The sequence below is a fragment of the Oncorhynchus mykiss genome, chromosome 1 (assembly GCF_013265735.2).
Source record: "Oncorhynchus mykiss isolate Arlee chromosome 1, USDA_OmykA_1.1, whole genome shotgun sequence".
In the NCBI taxonomy this organism is placed as follows: Eukaryota; Metazoa; Chordata; class Actinopteri; order Salmoniformes; family Salmonidae; genus Oncorhynchus; species Oncorhynchus mykiss.
In genome coordinates, this window is record NC_048565.1 from 40,811,109 (window position 1) to 40,831,918 (window position 20,810).

The 20,810-nt window shown below is 41.9% G+C and overlaps 1 protein-coding gene across 2 annotated transcripts in view; it reads right to left on the bottom strand.

Annotated features, from left to right (window-relative positions):
• Positions 1–20,810, bottom strand: part of eea1 (early endosome antigen 1) — a 43,387-nt gene that overhangs the window by 21,039 nt on the left and 1,538 nt on the right. Inside the window, exons 2-10 of one of the 2 annotated variants that reach the window (XM_021601186.2) lie at positions 12,325–12,402; positions 12,069–12,181; positions 11,746–11,800; positions 11,595–11,660; positions 11,281–11,320; positions 10,933–11,037; positions 10,428–10,549; positions 6,058–6,213; positions 2,699–2,815 (exon numbers count right to left, since the gene is read on the bottom strand). In XM_021601186.2, coding sequence (XP_021456861.2) covers positions 2,699–2,815; positions 6,058–6,213; positions 10,428–10,549; positions 10,933–11,037; positions 11,281–11,320; positions 11,595–11,660; positions 11,746–11,800; positions 12,069–12,181; positions 12,325–12,402 — 852 coding nt within the window. The remainder of the gene's footprint in view (positions 1–2,698; positions 2,816–6,057; positions 6,214–10,427; positions 10,550–10,932; positions 11,038–11,280; positions 11,321–11,594; positions 11,661–11,745; positions 11,801–12,068; positions 12,182–12,324; positions 12,403–20,810) is intronic. The other variant, XM_036977412.1, reaches the window with a different exon arrangement.

Sequence of the window (20,810 nt, forward strand, 5' to 3'; positions counted from 1 at the left end):
GAAACACCCAAAGCAAACAGCAAATGCATCAAAGCTTGATGTAGTCATTGCGTGCTATGAATATGGGTCCAAGTCCTTAACTATTTACTACTTTAAAAAACAAGTGAATTTGTCCCAATACTTTTGGTCCCCTAAAATGGGGGGACTATGTGCAAATGTTGTATCAGTGTCCCAATACTTTTAGAGCTGTTTAAGTTTATTTACTTTATTTTTACAGGGACAGTGCACATTTTTCAACGTGTGTGTGTGTGTGTGTGTGAGACATTCCCAGAAGACAAACTCAAAATGTCGTTCACAACAAAAGGAACTAACAAACAAAACAGAAAGGGGTTCAGAAGGGGTTCTGAAAGGCACCATGTGGGTGCCCGCTGAATGTTGGCAAAGCCACTAGTAAGGGGTTCTGAAAGGCACCATGTGGGTGCCCGCTGAATGTTGGCAAAGCCACTAGTAAGATTTTTTAATTTTATTTTAAAGACTAACTAAAAGAAAGACCGACAACAACTTAGGATAGAGAGTAAAAAGACAAACACCAAAGCCTGTAACAGTGTGTGTGGTGTGTGTGTGTGTGTGTATGTAAACTCAGCAAAAAAATAAATGTCAATTTTTCAGGACCCTGTCTTTCAAAGATAATTCGTAAAAATCCAAATAACTTCACAGATCTTCATTGTAAAGGGTTTAAACACTGCTTGTTCAAGGAACCATAAACAATTAATGAACATGCACCTGTGGAACGCTCGCTAAGACACTAACAGCTTACAGACAGAAGGGTATTAAGGTCACAGTTATGAAAACTTAGGACACTAAAGAGGCCTTTCTACTGACTCTGAAAAACACTAAAAGAAAGATGCCCAGGGTCCCTACTCATCTGCGTGAACATGCCTTAGGCATGCTGCAAGAAGGCATGAGGACTGCAGATGTGGCCAAGGCAATAAATGGCAATGTCCGTACTGTGAGATGCCTAAGACAGCACTACAGGGAGACAGGGCGGACAGCTGATCATCCTCGCAGTGGTAGGCCACTTGTAACAACACCTGCACAGGATCGATACATTCGAACATCACACCTGCGGGAAAGGATGACAACAACAACTGCCCAAGTTACACCAGGAACGCACAATCCCTCCATCAGTGCTCAGACTGTCCGCAATAGGCTGACAGATGCTGGCCTGAGGGCTTGTAGGCCTGTTGTAAAGGCAGGTCTTCACCAGATATCACCGGCAACAACTCCTATGGGCACAAACCCACCATTGCTGGACCAGACAAGACTGGCAAAAAGTGCTCTTCACTGACGAGTCGCGGTTTTGTCTCACCAGGGTTGATGGTCAGATTTGCGTTTATCGTCGAAGGAATGAGCGTTACACCGAGGCCTTCACTCTGGAGCGGGAGTGGTTTGGAGGTGGAGGGTCCGTCATGGTCTGGGGTGGTGTGTCACAGCATCATCGGACTGAGCTTGTTGTTATTGCAGGCAATCTCAACGCTGTGCGTTACAGGGAAGACATCCTCCTCCCTCATGCGGTACCCTTCCTGCAGACTCATCCTGACATGACCCTCCAACATGACAATGCCACCAGACATACTGCTCATTCTGTGCATGATTTCCTGCAAGACAGGAATGTCAGTGTTCTGCCATGGCCAGCGAAGAGCCCGGACCTCAATCCCATTGAGCACGTCTGGGACCTGTTGGATCGGAGGGTGAGGGCTAGGGCCATTCCCCCCAGAAATGTCTGGGAACTTGCAGGTGACTTGTTGGAAGAGTGGGGTAACATCCCACAGCAAGAACTGGCAAATCTGTTGCAGTCCATGAGGAGGAGATGCACTGCAGTACTTAATGCAGCTGGTGGCCACACCAGATACTGACTGTTACTTTTGATTTTGAAAGTCACCCGTTTTAATGGATGCCACCGGAACCAGAAAATCAAGTTATTTATCCTACAATCGTTTCATTATTTTTATTTATTTATCTTTTATTTAACAAGGTAATTCAAAATGCGAAAAATCTTTTTTTCAAGTGAGCGCCCGGGTGGGGGTTCCGTGGTGGGCTATCCCACCTCTCTCCCAGACACTTACTTGGGGAACAGACAGCAGCTGTGCCGGCAGCACGATCAACACGCCTGACACAGAGGGCCTAATCCCTATCTGGCAACCAAAACAAAGGCCCTTAAAGTTGAAAGCCCCACTGGGCACATCGGTGCGGTTACCTACAGTTGTATTTTAGCCCAAAGTGACAGGTTGCCATGGCAGGGGTATTACAGAGACGAACCCCCTGCTGGTTTAGTTGTGTGTGTTTTGTCAACATGTCGAAGTTGCCAATGAAAGCTCATCACAGGCTGGTGACAGCAGAGTATTGAGATGGAGAGGGTGGTAAGTGAGGAGGCTGGGTTAAGAGACTTAGAGAATGGGCTGGCAAGGCTACCACGTTTTAGCGAGGGGCAGTTGGTAAGGCATGTTAAAATGACTACAGTCACCTCAAATTGGGGACTGGGTGTATATTGCTATTTCAGCTGGCACATCCATAGTTGGAAGCGCAAGTGTGAGTAGTGTTTCATCTATTGTTAGGATTGTAAAGATGGCAAAGTGTCTTAATGGGAGGCAAATTGCCTGAATTTGGGATGGTGGTGACACAGACTGATGGAGCATTGATTAAACTACAGGGAAGTATTAGTTGTGTGAAAGTGTGTGTCTGTGGAATTGTGTGTTACCTGGCTCTGTTGCTGCAGGTTGTTCAGAGAGCTCTGGAGTTGGTGAATCTGCTGGGTGTACACAGCTGCCTCCTGAGGTCCCTTCTCTAACTCTGCCTTCAGCTGGGAGATGGTCATCTGGAACACACACACAAAAACAATGTGAGATACTTTACTGAGAAACATTCACATGCCATGTGCCAGATTCTGGTCGAGTGGTCAACACTCCAGACTCAGGAGGACTACACATACCCACAGGCGACGGGGGTTTAAGCTCAAATAAAAAAAGATATACTTAAAAAAAGCATTCACATGCCACGACTTGGCATTCTTGAAAAGACAGCAAGGCTACAGAGCATCCATACAGAACGAAGAGCGAGCCGAGCAAGGAATCACAATTGGTATGAAGTCACAAACAAACAAACATACAGGGAGCAGGGACACCTAAAAGAAAGAAATCACATTCCTGAAAACATATTGTCACGGAAACATTGATTCATCCATAAACTGGTGAGGAAATCAAAGGGCAGAGTAAAAAAGGAATGCTTTTTACCTCCAGTTTCTGGATCTTAAAGCAAGGGGAAATTATGGAGAGAATTGGGTGAGGAGGAGAAGTGGAAGAAAAGAAAGGGAAAGAAAACAGGTAAACACTGGTAGACAACACATAGAAGAACACCAGAGTTGAGCTGAGCAAATGGGTCAGAGATTAGGCGATTGGTTTAAATCATCTCAACATCCAACCAACTGGGTATCAATGACCAACCTTTCTTTGGAAAGACGAGTGATTCAATCTGCACATCATCCAGCTAGGTGACCCTCGTGAGCAAGCAGGAAGTGGTTGTTTTTGTTACAAAGTTGGGGTTATTAAGCGGATTTACTAAAGCCGGGGTGGATAGGTAGTGTAGTCTAGCACCGTTAAAACAGGTTGAGGACAGGGGGTTGTGTGGTCAGCCCAGGTAGGACAGGGGTGGGTGAGTAATATAGTCTACTAGCCCATGTAGGACTACAGGATGAGCCAGGCAAGACCCCCATGAACCTGTGAGATTTATTCACAATGTATTATTCCATTATAAAAAGGTCAGGTGAGTCCTTAACAGTTGCGACCTTCAATGAAATGTATTCATATGCAAAACATTTCATTTTTGTATAAACTGAAGTGATGCAAGTTGTCATCTATTAGGAGAGCCAATTAAAAAAGTAGGTTTTTTTGTGTGTGTGTATTAGCATATTTCTGCCTAATTATCTGTTTGGACTGCGTTTGAAACGGAAAACAAAAAAGGCTGATGCGTCACCTAGAAGTACCCGTGGGATTCTAAACTACTGTCCCAGGCAGTTAACTCACCACAACAGCAGCACTTGTTAATTCATCACAGCTGAAGGCTATTACGCAATAAAAATTATAAATAAAAAGAGCCTGAGCCAAGGTCTTTTAATATTCAAATGTATTCATTCAATCCCTTATTGTGCAGTTGAAAATATCAACCAGAGGTCTGTGGGGACTGGCAGAGCGAGAGAGATTGAGGGGGACCTTGAGCGGACACAGGTTGTGTCCAAAATAGCACCCTATTCCCTATTTAGTGCACCAGGGCCCTGCCTAAAAGCAGTATACTATTTAGGGAATAGGGTGCCATTTGGGATGAACACGGTCAGAAACACTCATAGCTAGACTTCTCCTTCTCCTCCCAAAGTCTTATGGGTTCAATAATGCATGAAATATCACTGAAGTATGCAGGATTACGAGTTCAAGCCTCCCTTTATTCAAAAACATTGAATATGAAGGTTATTTTGGCCAATCTGGAGCGTGTTTTTAAGTGTAGGTGCTAGGTGAGGGAGAATCAGTGTCTAATCAGTGTTTACGACTAGGCAAAGGTTGTAGAATGAGAGTAAAGGTTTTCTGTTTATTGAGAAATTGTTAAACAAAAACGTTGTATCCACTTGGAGAACACTTGTATGATGTCAATGCCATGTGAATGGAGTATGTGACAATTCAACAATTGTTAAAAGGGAATATAAAACCTTTCGTTTTTTTATTCAATATTTACATAGTTTTCTGACTGTGTATGTGATAGGGACGTGCTTCTCTCTTCATAAGCACAATTCGATACGAATCTATACTGAACAAAAACATAAAAACGCAACATGCAATAATTTCAAAGATTTAACTGAATTTCACATGACTGGGAAAATAAACCAATCAAAATAAAAATAAATCAAATGAAAATAAATCAAATGGGCCTCACAATATGCCTCGGATCGCGTCACGGTATTTCTGTGCATTCAAATTGCCAACAATAAAATGCAATTGTGTTCGTTGTCCATAGCTTATGCCTGCCCATACCATAACCCCACCATGGGGCACTCTGTTCACAACCTTGACATCAGCAAACACAACGCCATACACATAGTCTGCGGTTGTGAGGCCGGTTAGATGCACAGCCAATTCTTTAAAATTATATTGGAGGCGGTTTATGATAGAGAAATAAACATTCAATTCTCTGGCAACAGCTCTGGTGGACATTCCGGCAGTCAGCGTGCCAATTGCATCTGTAGCATTGTGTTGTGTAACAAAACGGCACATTTTAGAGTGACCTTTTATTGTCCCAGCACAAGGTGCACCTCTGTAATGATCATGCTGTTTAATCAGCTTCTTGATATGCCACACCTGTTAGGTGGATGGATTATCTTGGCAAAGGAGAAATGCTCACTAACAGCGATGTAAACACATTTGTCCACAACCTTTGAGAGAAATAGTTTTTTTTGTGCGTATTGGACATTTCTGGGATCTTTTATTTCAGCTCATGAAACATGGGACCAACACTTCACATGTTGCATTTAAATATTTTTTCAGTGTAGATACATCGGCTCAGATACGATACAGCAACGATACTTTAAGTTTGAAACGATTCGGTGCGATTCAATTTGATTCATGGAAAGAATCATGCGGGAATCATGCGGGAAGAATACGAATCAATGCACTAAAAACTGTTGCATGAACATATTCATTTTCCATTTTAAACTAACATCTATCTGATAGTGAGCTGGATCTGTCTGAGTCGACTTATGGGACTCCCAATTACGTCCGGTTATGATACAGCCTGGATTCTAACCAGGTTGTCTGTAGTGACGCCTCTTGCACTGAAATGCAATGCCTTAGACTGCTGCGCCACTCGGGAGTAGTGTGTGTGTAAAGATGATTACAAGCATATTTCCTGAAGTCTCCCTTGTGCAAACAGAGAAGCCAAAGCGCTAACTGACTAGCTGCCCTAACCCCTTGGGCCTGCCTTGCACTAAGGAATAGTGAAGATACTAGCAGTAAAAACTGGACCAGTAACACAAAACTAATCCAAGAGCAAGATGTGCCATTCCCCCTGCAGCCTTACCTCTGAGCTGGTGTGGTCAGCCTGCAGCTGCTCATATTTGCTCTTGAGGTGTTCGGACTCCTCCTCCCTCTCACGTGTCATCCTGTCCATCAACGTCTGCACCTGAATCAGCTCCTTCTGCAGTAGCTCCACGTCCTCCACTCCTGGCCGCTGCAGCTATGGGGTAGCAGAAGGATCCGAGGTGATGGCAAAGGGGGAAGAGGTTTGGGCTTTGCTATTCACAAGAAGCATTGCCTGAGTAAGAAGAACCATGCCTCGAACAAAAGAGATCTCAGAAGAACTAAGATTAAGAATTGTTGCTATAAATAAAGCTGGAAAGGGTTACAAAAGTATCTCTAAAAGTCAGTCCACGGTAAGACAAATTGTCAATAAATGGCTACATTTCAGCACTGTTACTACTCTCCGCAGAGTGAAGGAAAAGCAGCCAACAAGTGCTCAGCATATGTGGGAACTCCTTCAAGACCTTTGGAAAAGCATTCCAGGTGAAGCTGGCTGAGAGAATGCCAAGAGTTTGCAAACCTGTCATCAAGGCAAAGAGTGGCTACTTTCAAGAATCTCAAATATAAGATACATTTATTTGTTTAACCCTTTTTTGCTTACTACATGATTCCATCTGTGTTATTTCAAAGTTTTGATATTTTCACTATTATTCTACAATGTAGAAAATAGTAAACAAACAAAAACCTGCGAATGAGTAGGTGTGTCCAAACTTTTAACTGGTAGTATATATCAGTCATATATATATATATATATATATATATATATATATATATATATATATATATATAAGAAGAAGAAAACCTGCAAAATCGGCAGTATATCAAATACTTGTTCTCCCCACTATCTCATATATATATATATATATGATAGTGGGGAGAACAAGTATTTGATATACTGCCGATTTTGCAGGTTTTCCTACTTACAAAGCATGTAGAGGTCTGTAATTTTTATCATAGGTACACTTCAACTGTGAGAGACGGAATCTAAAACAAAAATCCAGAAATTCCCATTGTATGATTTTGAAGTAATTAATTTGCATTTTTTTGCATGCAATAAGTATTTGATCACCTACCAACCAGTAAGAATTCTGGCTCTCTTACGGAGTGACTCCGTAAGAAGCATCTCAAGGTCCTGGAGTGGCCTAGCCAGTCTCCAGACCCGAACCCAATAGAAAATCTTTGGAGGGAGCTGAAAGTCCGTATTGCCCAGTGACAGCCCCAAAACCTGAGGGATCTGGAGAAGGTCTGTATGGAGGAGTGGGCCAAAATCCCTGCTGCAGTGTGTACAAACCTGGTCAAGAACTACAGGAAATGTATGATCTCTGTAATTGCAAACAAAGGTTTCTGTACCAAATATTAATTTCTGCTTTTCTGATGTATCAAATACTTATTGCATGCAATAAAATGCAAATTAATTACTTAAAAATCATACAATGTGGTTTTCTGGATTGTAGTTCTAGATTCAGTCTCTCACAGTTGAAGTGTACCTATGATAATTACAGACCTCTACATGCTTTAAGTAGGAAACCCTGAAAAACCGGCAGTGTATCAAATACTTGTTCTCCCCACTGTGTGTGTGTGTGTGTGTGTGTGTGTGTGTGTGTGTGTCTCATATATATATATATATATATTTGCAGGACGGCCACTCCTGCAAATAGAGAGTCAACAGTGAAGAGGCGACTCCGGGATGCTGACCTTCTAGGCAGAGCTCCTCTGTCCAGTGTCTGCTATTTTGTCCATCTTAATCTTTTATTTTTATTGGCCAGTCTGAGATATGGGTTTTTCTTTGCAACTCTGCCTAGAAGGCCAGCAACCCGGAGTCGCCTCTTCACGTTGAGACTGGTGTTTTGCGGGTACTATTTAACAAAGCTGCCAGTTGAGGACGTGTGAGGCGTCTGTTTCTCAAACTTGACACTCTAATGTACTTGCCCTCTTGCTCAGTTGTGCACCGGGGCCTCCCACTCCTCTTTCTATTCTGGTTAGAGCCAGTTTGAGCTGTTCTGTGAAGGGAGTAGTACACAGTGCTGTACGAGATCTTCAGTTTCTTGGCAATATCTCGCACGGAATACCCTTAATTTCTCTGAAGAAGAATAGACTGACGAGTTTCAGAAGAAAGGTCTTTGTTTCTGCCCATTTTGAGCCTGTAATCAAAGCCACAAATGCTGATGCTCCAGATACTCAACTAGTCTAAAGGCCAGTTTTATTGCTTCTTTAATCAGAACAGTTTTCAGCTGTGCTAACATAATTGCAAAAGGGTTTTCATATTATCAATTAGCCTTTTAAAATTATAAACTTGGATTCACTAACACAACGTGCCATTGGAACACAGGAGTGATGGTTGCTGACAATGGGCCTCTGTACGCCTATGTAGATATTCCATTTTTTTTTTTTATCTGCCGTTTCCAGCTACAATAGTCATTTACAACATTAACAATGTCTACACTGTATTTCTGATCAATTTGATGTTATTTTAAAGGACAAAAAAATGTGCTTTTCTTTCAAAAACAAGGACATTTCTAAGTGACCCCAAACTTTAGAACGGTAGTGTGTGTATATATATATGGAGCATCAGCATTTGTGGCTTCGATTACGGCTCAAAATGGGCAGAAACAAAGACCTTTCTTCTGAAACCCGTCAGTCTATTCTACACATACATATATACACACACAAACACACACAAACAGTTGAATTCAGAAGTTTACATACACTTAGGTTGGTGTCATTAAAACTCGTTTTTCAACCACTCCATAAATTTCTTCTTAACAAACTATAGTTTTGGCAAGTCGGTTAGGACATCTACTTTGTGCATGACAAGTAATTAACATATTATTTTACTTAAAATTCAAATGTATCACAATTCCAGTGGGTCAGAAGTTTACATACACTAAGTTGACTGTGCCTTTAAACAGCTTGGAAAATTCCAGAAAATTATGTCATGGCTTTAGAAGCTTCTGATAGGCTAATTCACATCATTTGAGTCAACTGGAGGTATACCTGTGGATGTATTTCAAGGCCTACCTTCCAACTCACTGCCTCTTTGCTTGACATCATGGGAAAAACAAAAGAAATCTGCCCAAAAAATTGTAGACCTCCACAAGTCTGGTTCTTCCTTGGGAGAATTTTCCAAACGCCTGAAGGTACCACGTTCATCTGTACAAACAATAGTACGCAAGTATAAACACCATGGAACCACGCAGCCGTCATACCGCTCAGGAAGGAGACACGTTCTGTCTCCTAGAGATGAATGTACTTTGGTGCGAAAAGTGCAAATCAATCCCAGAACAACAGCAAAGGACCTTTGTGAAGATGCTGGAGGAAACAGGTACAAAAGTATCTATATTCACAGTAAAACCAGTCCTATATGGACATAACCTGAAAGGCCGCTCAACAAGGAAGAAGTCACTGCTCCAAAACCGCCATAAAAAAGCCAGACTACAGTTTGCAACTGCACATGGGGACAAAGATCGTACTTTTTGGAGAAATGCCCTCTGGTCTGATGACACAAAAATAGAACTGTTTGGCCATAATGACCATTGTTATGTTCGGAGAAAAAAGGGGGAGGCTTGCAAGCCGAAGAACACCATCCCAACCGTGAAGCACAGGGGTTGGCAGCATCATGTTGTGGGGGTACTGTGCTGCAGGAGGGACTGGTGTACTTCACAAAATAGATGGCGTCATGAGGGAGGAAAATGACGTGGATATATTGAAGCAACATCTCAAGACATCAGTCAGGAAGTTGAAGCTTGGTCGCAAATGCGTCTTCCAAATGAACAATGACTTCAAGCACTTCCCAAGTTGTGGCAAAATGGCCTAAGGACAACAAAGTCAAGGTATTGGAGTGGCCGTCATAAAGCCCTGACCTCAATCCCATAGAAAAATTGTGGGCAGAACTGAAAAAGCGTGTGTGAGCAAGGAGGCCTACAAACCTGACTCAGTTACACCAGTTCTGTCAGGAGGAATGGGCCAAAATTCACCCAACTTATTGTGGGAAACTTGTGAAAGGCTACCCAAAACGTTTGACCCAAGTTAAACAATTTAAAGGCAATGCTACCAAATACTAATTGAGTGTATGTAAACTTCTGACCCACTGGGAATGTGATGAAAGAAATAAAAGCTGAAACAAATCATTTCTCTCTACTATTATTCTGACATTTCACATTCTTAAAATAAAGTAGTGATCCTAACTGACCTAAGAGAGGGAATTTTTACTAGGATTAAATGTCAGGAATTGTGAAAAACTGAGTTAATGTATTTGGCAAAGGTGTATGTAAACGTCCGACAACTGTAATATATACACACACACACGTGACAGTGTGTCTATACTTTTATGTATGCTTGTCTGACAGTGTATACACAGTCTCTGTTAGTTACCAGTTCAGTGTGGAGCCGGTCCTTGTCCTGCCTCTCTCTCTGCAGCTCCTGGCTCAGGTTCGCCAGCCTCTGGTCTGCATCCTCCCTCAAGCTCTTCTCCTCATCATAACGAGACTTGACATCTATCAGGGTCACCAACACACATTAAATTGAATTGCCCTTTAGAGAACAACAAAGTATCAATCTGTATATTTATATTCTATCCTAACCCTTACCTCTGAGCTACCTGTCTATGGAACATCCATTTCCCCCCAAAATATACATTTACACAATGAATAGTGAAATTAAATGTGGTTCAACCAAAGCAGGTTTAGAGAAGCTAAATGAACTATACCTCAGACTCCCTACTGAACACAACACAATAGATTCACATTATGGCCCAGATATGAAGTCGGGAGAACAACATCCACTGTGGTTTCCAACAGAGTCAGCCAGCAACACACAGTGCTCCCAGTCACACCGACCACACTGAAGCTGGATATAAAGATGGCCGCCACACACTAACCCACAATATCTGTGGCCAGCTGGGCAGCCTTCTGCTCAAACAGGTCTTTCATCTGCTTGATGTTGAACGTCTCTGTCTCCGCCTCGTTCAGCTTAATCACCAAGGCTGCACGGGGGAAATGGAAAGGAATGAGCATCAATATCTCAGTGATTGAAGTCCGATATCAAAGTAACGAGACAATAGGAATTCAAGAACTGGGTCATGTTCATTTGAGCACACAATAGCAAAACATTGTGCAAGGGAAAATGAAAACAAAATGTCTTATTGGACGATTACATAAAGTACTTTTTTGTTTCTCAACGTTTTCTTCTGTTTGGGGCCTAATGAACATGATCTTAATTGACTCACCAGAATCCTCTAATCCTGTCTGGCCATCATTCTGTGGACCCTGAAAAGAGAGGAATACTGATGTCACACCATACCAGCTAAGCACTGTATCAAGCATCAGCATTGCTCAACTGTAAAATGCATTTGACTGTAGTTTGCTATTTTATTATCGCATGACTGCTACTGCATCCTTATTTCATGTCAATTCCCCCAAGGCATTCTGGTACAATTCGACATGAAAAATTCAAATGTATTTGAACTGAGGAGGGCGTTCATTTCTGAGCAAGTGGCCGTCTTAAGATATTATTTGATATGAGTCATCTTAGAGGAATTACTTGCTTCAGGTGTCCTTGCACTTTGTCTAGTTCCTTCTTCAACTCCGCAGAGAACCATTTCTCCTCCTGAATCACACACACACACACACACACGATCAATAAACATAATACATTATCTATATAATCTCTTCCCAAAAATGTATGTTCGTACCTTGAGCGAAGTCTGCAGTTCTTGCAACTCTTGCCGGAGAAGCACAAGGTCTTCACTGAAAAAAAAGAGAGGACATTACCTGAAATGTACTTTAAAAATGTTCTTTATTAATCTGTACTTCTATAGAACACTTTGTAATTACTCTAAGTATATAAGGATAAGACAGACTGAGGAAGAAGAAAATGTGTGGGTGTGCTGGTAAATGTTATGACTAGGGGCCAAAGGAGGAAAAAGGTACAGGATAAGCCTAGTATTCTACACACCGAGATCGAGGGCAACGAAGTATAACCCTTATGTTAAACAGTAGAAAAAGGGGTTCTTACCGGCCAGGGCCCATGTGTGAGGGCTGGTCTCCTGAATCGTGGTACAGCTCATAGTGCTTGAATAGCTCCTCTGCTGAGTTGTGGGACTTCATGCACTGGGGACAGATGAACCCCTACGAACAGACATAGATGTTATCAGACTACAGGAGAGGGATCATGGCCCTACAACTTAATGTTCAGTGGTACAGTAGCCCAGGGGTTCCCCCTTTGGTAGGCAATACAGTCAGTCAGGTGAGTTACACGAGACAAGTGTTACCTCAGAGGTCTGGTCATTGTTGAAGTCTGCACTGGGCTGGTCTGACTCAGAGTTCTGAGAGCCTCCTTTCCCAGGAGTCTGTAAGAGGGAGACAAAACATTGTCAAATGACAGTGAGTCACAGCCGGGGGCATCTTGTTAGGCCATCCATTTCCTGAAATCTACCAAAACAAGTAGGGTTGGCATGTTATGGGTATTGAAGAACAGCTCTGGTATGTTATTTTCTTCCACAGTTGCACTAGCTTAAACTGAATAGCTGAGACTAGGGCTGGCACAATTACCATAAAACCATGTAACCGAAGGTTATTGATGAAGACCGTCATAAAAATAAAATAACCATAATAACCATTTAAATACAGTGCCTTCAGAAAGTATTCACACCCGTTAACTTTTTCCATTTTTTGTTGTGTTACAGCCTGAATTTCAAATGGATTCAAATATTATTTTTTTTACTGGTTTACACAATACCCCATAATGTGGAATTATGCTTTCACATTTTTTACAAAATAATTAAAAATGAAAAGTTGAAATGTCTTCAGTCAATAAGTATTCAACCCCTTCATTATGGCAAGCCTAAGTAAGTTGAGGAGTAAAAATGTGCTTAACAAGTCACCTAAGTTGCATGGACTGTGTGCAATAGTGCTTAAACTCTATTAAGCTAAAATCTGGATTTGTTTTAAGATGTCATACCAAGGATCATTTAGCTATTTGATTTGGAATTGTATGACCCCTTAAGGTATCAAGAAAACATAAATTTGGCATTACTGCTATTAGGCCATAGAAATGCATTGAATAACAGATTCACTACATGGAACAACAAACCCCTGTCGTGTCTTTGGCTATGCCATATTAAGTGATATGACATGCTATTCTATAAAATCCTTTCTCTGTAATTAATATTACCTGATTGAGCTAATGATGTAAAATGTAATTAACTAGAAAGTCAGGGCACCACGAAATAATATTTATAGAGCCGTTATCTTCTGAATAAGCTCTTAAAGACCTAGTAATATTTTACATCAATAGCAGTCAATATTAATCGTCACCTTATTTCAGTCTCATCTGAAAGTTGTTGGTTATCTTCACGAACCCTTGCTAACAAGTTGAATCAGCAATACAAAATTGGGTTTAATTATTTATTTAGCAGATATGACAGCTGGTTACACAAAGGAAAGTGGGTTGGGTTTGAGTGAAAGAGCGGGAAGACTGAAGAACAAAAGGGAGAAGCTGTGCTATCGTAAATACAATATCCTATGCATTCTAAATTACTGCCCATTTGGAAAAGGAAAATGCAATAAATATTTACTCTGAGCTGCGCTTCAATAGGTTGGTGGCAGATGGATAGATGGATGGCCGTGTTGCCCAACAGAGTCCTTTGTCCTTTGAAGAGTGTCTCTGGTGGTGAACGGGAAACGTTGTAGTGTCGTCGTTGGGTGGTAGACGGGATACTCTGTCTGTCCTTTCCTAACCCATGTTTTTAACTGCTGTTGCTAACTCAACGGCTAGGATGTCTCACTTCTTTAGTGAATAAGAGTTCAAAGTTCATACCATTCACAACCAATGCTCCCGCTGAGGTTGGCTTAGTTCTGTAGATGACATGTTAGTCCTTTTTAACGTATGGACCGTCGTCCTCACGTCCTCAGAACAGGAGGTTATATTGTCGTCAAGGCTTTATATAGGTAGGGAGAGGAGTGCGTGTTTCATTGGTTATAACCAAAGTCTCTTCACGTGGGCGGGCCACTGAGTCAGGCCTAATTCACTCATGAAAACCCAATTCTCACATTTTAGAAGCTAAAATCACATTTCATATTCAAACATTTAAATTGCACAACAATTCCATGTGAATCTGATAACTATAATGTGTAGACTTTCCACTGTAGAGTTTATGTCATCCTATCATTGATGAGAAAGTCTCAGATGACAACCGAACTGACATCATATTCATTAAGTACCAACGCATATGTTCAACTAGTCGGTTTACCAAAATATGGTTAATTTCTCCCCCACCTACTGATGTTCCCAGAATCTCTATGTTAACCAAGGGATTTTCAATAGTCCCATCAGTAGGGTAGAGAGAGGGAAAAAAAGGGGGGGGTGTTTATGACTGTCATAAACCTACCCCCAGGCCAGCGTCATGACACCCCCCCAAAAATCTAAACATTTAGATTGTTCTCTAGTGTCTGTTCAATATTTGAGAGATAAGAAAGATCAGGGAACATTATTTATTTACTTTTAACATGCATTTAACCTCTTATTTTAGGCACTAAACTATCTCCATATATACTTTCATTCCTGTTTTAAAACTGTTACCGGGGAAATTCAGAAAAGGCTTGTGGGCGTCCAAGAGCAAAACAACTGACATGTACGTGTTCGTGAGACACTCATAATAGTTTTTAGCCCAAACTGTTGGGACACTACTCCCTCCTTTCAAAGAGCGCATCTTCGCGCTAGCTTGCGACTCTTCGTCTTACAGGAACGCGCTCACCGGCCAAGCACACGCACTGTCGTGGATGCAAGGTCCGATCCCACTTCTAACACCAATGTAATGAAACAGCAGAGAGCAGGTCTCGAACCCTCGACCTTCCAGCCCGAGGTCCGGCGCGCTATCGACTGTGCCACAAAAGCATGCTCGAACGGCAGAGTTACAATACTATACTAACTAGCAGTAGGCTATAAAGGCTTGGGGAAATTTGTGGAATTTCAATAAAACCAGAGAGGAAGAAGTGACCTTTAGGCTACTTCTGTGAATTTGCGAGGCATGCAAGACAAGACATTGCGAGATACAGATTACCAAAACATATGCGCACATACAGTTCTTTCTGCCTGTCCCCTCTCTTTCCCTCACACTGGCTCTTTCTCTTTGCTAATGTTGTGAGTGTGTGCTCAGTCTTCGGACTGTTGCGTTTAGAATACCCTAGCCTATTCATTGAGGATAGGCCCTGCTTTAATGATGTTGAGACATTGCACGTCAAGAAATACAGCTATTGATTGCCGATAGGCGATATGGTGAAATGCAAACTTTGCAATGTGGAATTGAGGGACAGTAATGGTAGTAAAGGTGCAATGCTTAACCATCAAAGGGATTATGTTTAATCTTCTTATTGATATGCCACATTTGTCAGGATTATATTGGCAAAGAAGAAATGCTCACCAACAGGGATGTAAACACATTTGTGCACAAAATGAGAGCAATAAGACAGGATGCTCTCGATTGTGCATCTGTAAAAGTTTGCGAGTGTTTTTCGTGACAAGCTAAATTTCTTCAGCCTCCTGAGGTTGAAGAGGCGCTGCTGCGCCTTCTTCACCACGCTGTCTGTGTGGGTGGACCATTTCAGTTTGTCCATGATGTGTACGCCGAGGAACTTAACTTTCTACCCTCTCCACTACTGTCTCGTCAATGTGGATAGGGGGCTGCTCCCTCTGCTGTTTCCTGAAGTCCACGATTATCTCCTTTGTTTTGTTGACATTGAGTGTGAGGTTATTTTCCTCGTTATTTTCGTCGTTGTTGGTAATCAAGCCTACCACTGTAGTGTCGTCTGCAAACCTGATGATTGAGTTGGAGGCGTGCATGGCCACGCAGTCATGGGTGAACAGGGAGTACAGGAGAGGGCTGAGAACGCACCCTTGAGGGGCCCCAGTGTTGAGGATCAGCGGGGTGGAGATGTTGTTACCTACCCTCACCACCTGGGGTCGGCCCGTCAGGAAGTTCAGGACCCAGTTGCACAGGGTGGGGTCGAGACCCAGGGTCTCGAGCTTAATGATGAGTTTGAAGGGTACTATGGTGTTAAATGCTGAGCTGTAATCGAGGAACAGCATTCTTACATAGGTATTCCTCTTGTCCAGATGGGTTAGGGCAGTGTGCAGTGTAATTGCGTCGTCTGTGGACCTATTGGGGCAGTAAGCAAATTGGAGTGGGTCTAGGGTGTCAGGTAGGGTGGAGGTGATATGGTCCTTGACTAGTCTGTCAAAGCACTTCATGATGGCGGAAGTGAGTGCTACAGGGCAGTAGTCATTTAGCTCAGTTACCTTAGCTTTCTTGGGAACAGGAACAACTGTGGTCCTCTTGAAGCATGTGGGAACAGCAGACTGGGATACGGATTGATTGAATATGTCCGTAAACACACCAGCCAGCTGGTCTGCACATGCTCTGAGGACGCGGCCGGAGATACCGTCTGGGCCTGCAGCCTTGCGAGGGTTAACACGTTTAAATGTTTTACTCACGTTGGCTGCAGTGAAGGAGAACCCGCAGGATTTGGTAGCGGGCCATGTCAGTGGCACTGTATTGTCCTCAAAGCGAGCAAAGAAGTTGTTTAGTCTGTCTGGGAGCAAGACATCGTGGTCCGCGACGGGGGCGGTTTTCCTTTTGTCCGTGATTGACTGTAGACCCTGCCACATACCTCTCGTGTCTGAGCCGTTGACTTGCGACACCACTTTGTCTCTATACTGACGCTAAGCTTGTTTGATTGCCTTGCGGAGGGAATAGCTACACTGTTTGTATTCGGTCATGTTTCTGGTCACCTTGCCCTGATTAAAAGCAGTGGTTAGCGCCTTCAGTTTTGCGTGAATGCTGCCATCAATCCACGGTTTCTGGTTAGGGAATGTTTTAACTTCTCTAGGGTAGGGGGCAGCATTGGGAATTTTGGATGAAAAGCGTGCCCAAATTAAACTGCTTGCTACTCAGACATAAAAGCTAGAATATGCATATAATTAGTAGATTTGGATAGAAAACACTGATGTTTCTAAAACTGTTTGAATTGTGTCTGTGAGTATAACAGAACTCATATGGTAGGCAAAAACCTGAGAAAAAATCCAACCAGGAAGTGGGAAATATGAGGTTTGTAATTTTTAACTCTTGGCCTATCGAATACACAGTGTCTATGGGGTCATATTGCACTTCATAAGGCTTCCACTAGATGCCAACAGTCTTTAGAACCTTGTTTGATGCTTCTACTGTGAAGTGGGGGCGAATGAGAGGGGAATGAGTCAGAGGTCTGTCAGAGAGCCACGAGCTCAGTCTCGCACGTTCACGTGAGAGCGAGCTCTGTTCCATTGCATTTCTACAGACAAAGGAATTCTCCGGTTGGAACATTATTGAAGATTTATGTTGAAACATCCTAAAAATATTGATTCTATACATCGTTTGACATGTTCTTACCGACTGTAACGCAACTTTTTAACTTTTCGTCTGCTGCTAGCGACCGCACGTCGTGAATTTGGATTGTGTACTGAACGCGCTAACAAAAAGAGGTATTTGGACACAAATGATGGACATTATTGAACAAAACCAACATTTATTGTGGAACTGGGATTCCTGGGAGTGCATTCTGATGAAGATCATCAAAGGTAAGTGAATATTTATAATGCTATTTCTGACTTCTGTTGACTACACAACATGGCGGATATCTGTTCGGGTTGTTTTGGTCTCTGAGCACCATACTCAGATTATTGCATGGTGTGCTTTTTTAGTAAAAAAATGTTTAAAATCTGACACAGCAGTTGCATTACGGAGAAGTGGATCTAAAATGCCATGCATAACAGTTGTATCTTTTAGCAATGTTTATTATGAGTATTTCTGTAAATTGATGTGGCTCTCTGCAAAATCACCAAATGTTTTGGAACTACTGAACATAACGCGCCAATGTAAACTCAGATTTTTGGATATAAATATGAACTTTACCGAACAAAACATACATGTATTGTGTAACATGAAGTCATATGAGTGTCATCTGATGAAGATCATCAAAGGTTAGTGATACATTTTATCTATATTTCTGCTTTTTGTGACTCCTCTCTTTGGCTGGAAAAATGGCTGTGTTTTTCTGTGACTTGGCTCTAACCTAACATAATTGTTTGGTTTGCTTTCGTCATAAAGCCTTTTTGAAATTGGACACTGTGGCTGGATTTACAACAAGTGTATCTTTAAAATGGTGTAAAATACATGCATGTTTGAGGAATTTTAATTATGGGATTTCTGTTGTTTTGAATTTGGCGCCCTGCTGTTGACGAGGTGGGACACTACCGTCCCACGTACCCTAGAGAGGTTAATAGACGCTGTGGGTACAACATCACCGATGCACTTGCTAATAAACTTGCTCAATCAGCGTATTCATCAAAGTTGTTGTTCGACGTTATGCGGAACATATCCCAGTCCACGTGATCGAAGCAATCTTGAAGAGTGGAATCCGATTGGTCGGACCAGCTTTGAACAGACCTGAGCGCGGGTGCTTCCTGGATGAGGATAAGCCTCATACAGGCGAGTGCTGTCTAAAGACAAGTGAAATGCCATAGAAGTCCCAAGTTATTTACAAGATGTTTTAGCTTTAAATTTGGCACATTATTGTTGGATAAAGTACAAACATTATTCTGGCAAGCACAGACAAGAGTAAGAAGGGCCAAGATTGTTCTGTGTGTTCCGCCTACTCGAAGATGAGTGGAGATTGTGGAACAAATAATGTATATTTTAAAGGGAAATTACTTTATAACATGATATGTTGTTTATTCTCTGTTTTTCTTCCATGTGAATACCAGACTGCTGTGGTGTGGGCCTATGGGTGTCTATCAACTTCCAGCAACACCGGAAATGGGAGTCAAGCTTGTAAAATTAACATTAAGAGGTAAGACAGACAGTTTCATGTTTACATTGTGCCATTTATTCTTATTTTTGATTAGCAGATGTCTCAATCATAACACTAAAGATCAATTCCACTGGAATTCCTAAAATCACTGCAGTAAGTGCTACTCCAGTCAGTCGGTAAACAGTAAATGACAAACAAATAAGGGTAACATCCTAATAGTCTAAGTGGCTACGCCTCCTTGTCCTTCTCAATCAGGATAGACCGTAGACTGCTAAATGTGAAGTGCTAAATATGTACATGTATTCTAAAAGAACCATTCAGTGTAGATGGCGCTATTATACTGTACTTACTTATATATTTTGAAAATTACTTTGTTTAGGCCTACTTGTCAGATTTGACAATTGGCATACACCAAGATGAAACGGTAAGTACAGATGAGATGCACAGTCGGCCATCAGATTGCTATATCATATGATGTGGTTAGTTTATATGTTTAACACCTAACCAGGCGTGAAATCTGGCATGCATCTGCAATGTAGTCAGGCAGGAATGCTACCACTGTGTGGCCCTTCATTAATTTTTCGCATCCTCTCTCCTCGCCTCTTCAAATGCATTGGAGGAGAAAGGTTGAAGGGAGAAACCTCCAATCTAACCCTCTAATCCATTTTGAAAAGGGGGTGAGGGAAGAGAACGTGAGGAATCTAGGTAAGACAAATTGACACTTCTGAATCCCAATCAAACCCTAGCCCCTAAACACTTGCTAGACCTGAGAGTGTTGGATAGATGATGGACAAGATGGAGCTACTGTAGCACAGTGCATGTGAGAGTACTACTGCCTCAGAGGACTGGGCTTTTCTGGTTGCCTCTACACTGCAGACCCCTGCTCTGATGTTCACATGTGAGGCCTGTGCGTGACAACACTTTTATAGAGGTGGAATACTGTAGCGCGGCGTATGAGTCTTAATACAGCCTTTTACCATAAGCCTCGCATTGCTCCAGCCAATGTATTGAGAGAGTGGGATCAGCTGAAGGGAGGCTTGATCCTATGATGCAGAGGCATATACTCTACTCCATCCAAATCTTGGTCCTCAAAGACAGTAGTACACTTATACACTGTGCTATTCTTCCACCATATAGATTCCAATCTGTACAGGTGATGTACTGCACTTGTCTAGGGGGAAAAGATTGGGTGCATCCAATTCTTGCCCAGGTGGGCAGATATTACAAAATGTAATATGTTTGTGTGTAGTGGTATATGCAGAAGGACCTGCTCACAAATGACAGCAATGCTGACTGTGAGGGGTGGAGTTAAACAAAATAACAATGAAATGCATGTGGTGAAGATAATCAATGATCAGAAGTTAGTTTAACAAACATTTTCATTATTGATTAAACATTTTCACAGCCAACAGGCAAACACGATAGTGTTACGTTCAGGGAAAAAATAATATTATGATATTGTCAAAACTATACAATATAGCAGCAATATATTGGCCGCCTGTGACAACAAATCATTTATCAAAATCAGTGTGATGTTCCACTAATATTTGTTCTATTGTTTGTAAATGTTCTCTTCTCTTTTTGGTCTGATTGAATAGCTAAAATGTGCTGCTGCGTTTCTCCCATTGTATTTGTAGTACACATGCATCTTAATGTATTGAATACATTAGGGGTCGTGGAATGTACGTTTGGCTCCATAATAAGACAAAAATGATGATCCCATCCCTGTGCTTTCCAATGCTTTTGCCAAAGACAAACTAACAACAGCACAAATGTTGACATAATATACGCACACACTGTTCAGAACTGTTTTGGATGAGACTCATCGACAATGTGGATCACATCTCCTAGAACTGATGTCTTTATCTTTACCCAATAGTTTTTAACCCATAACCTCTTGGTTTCCTAGCCA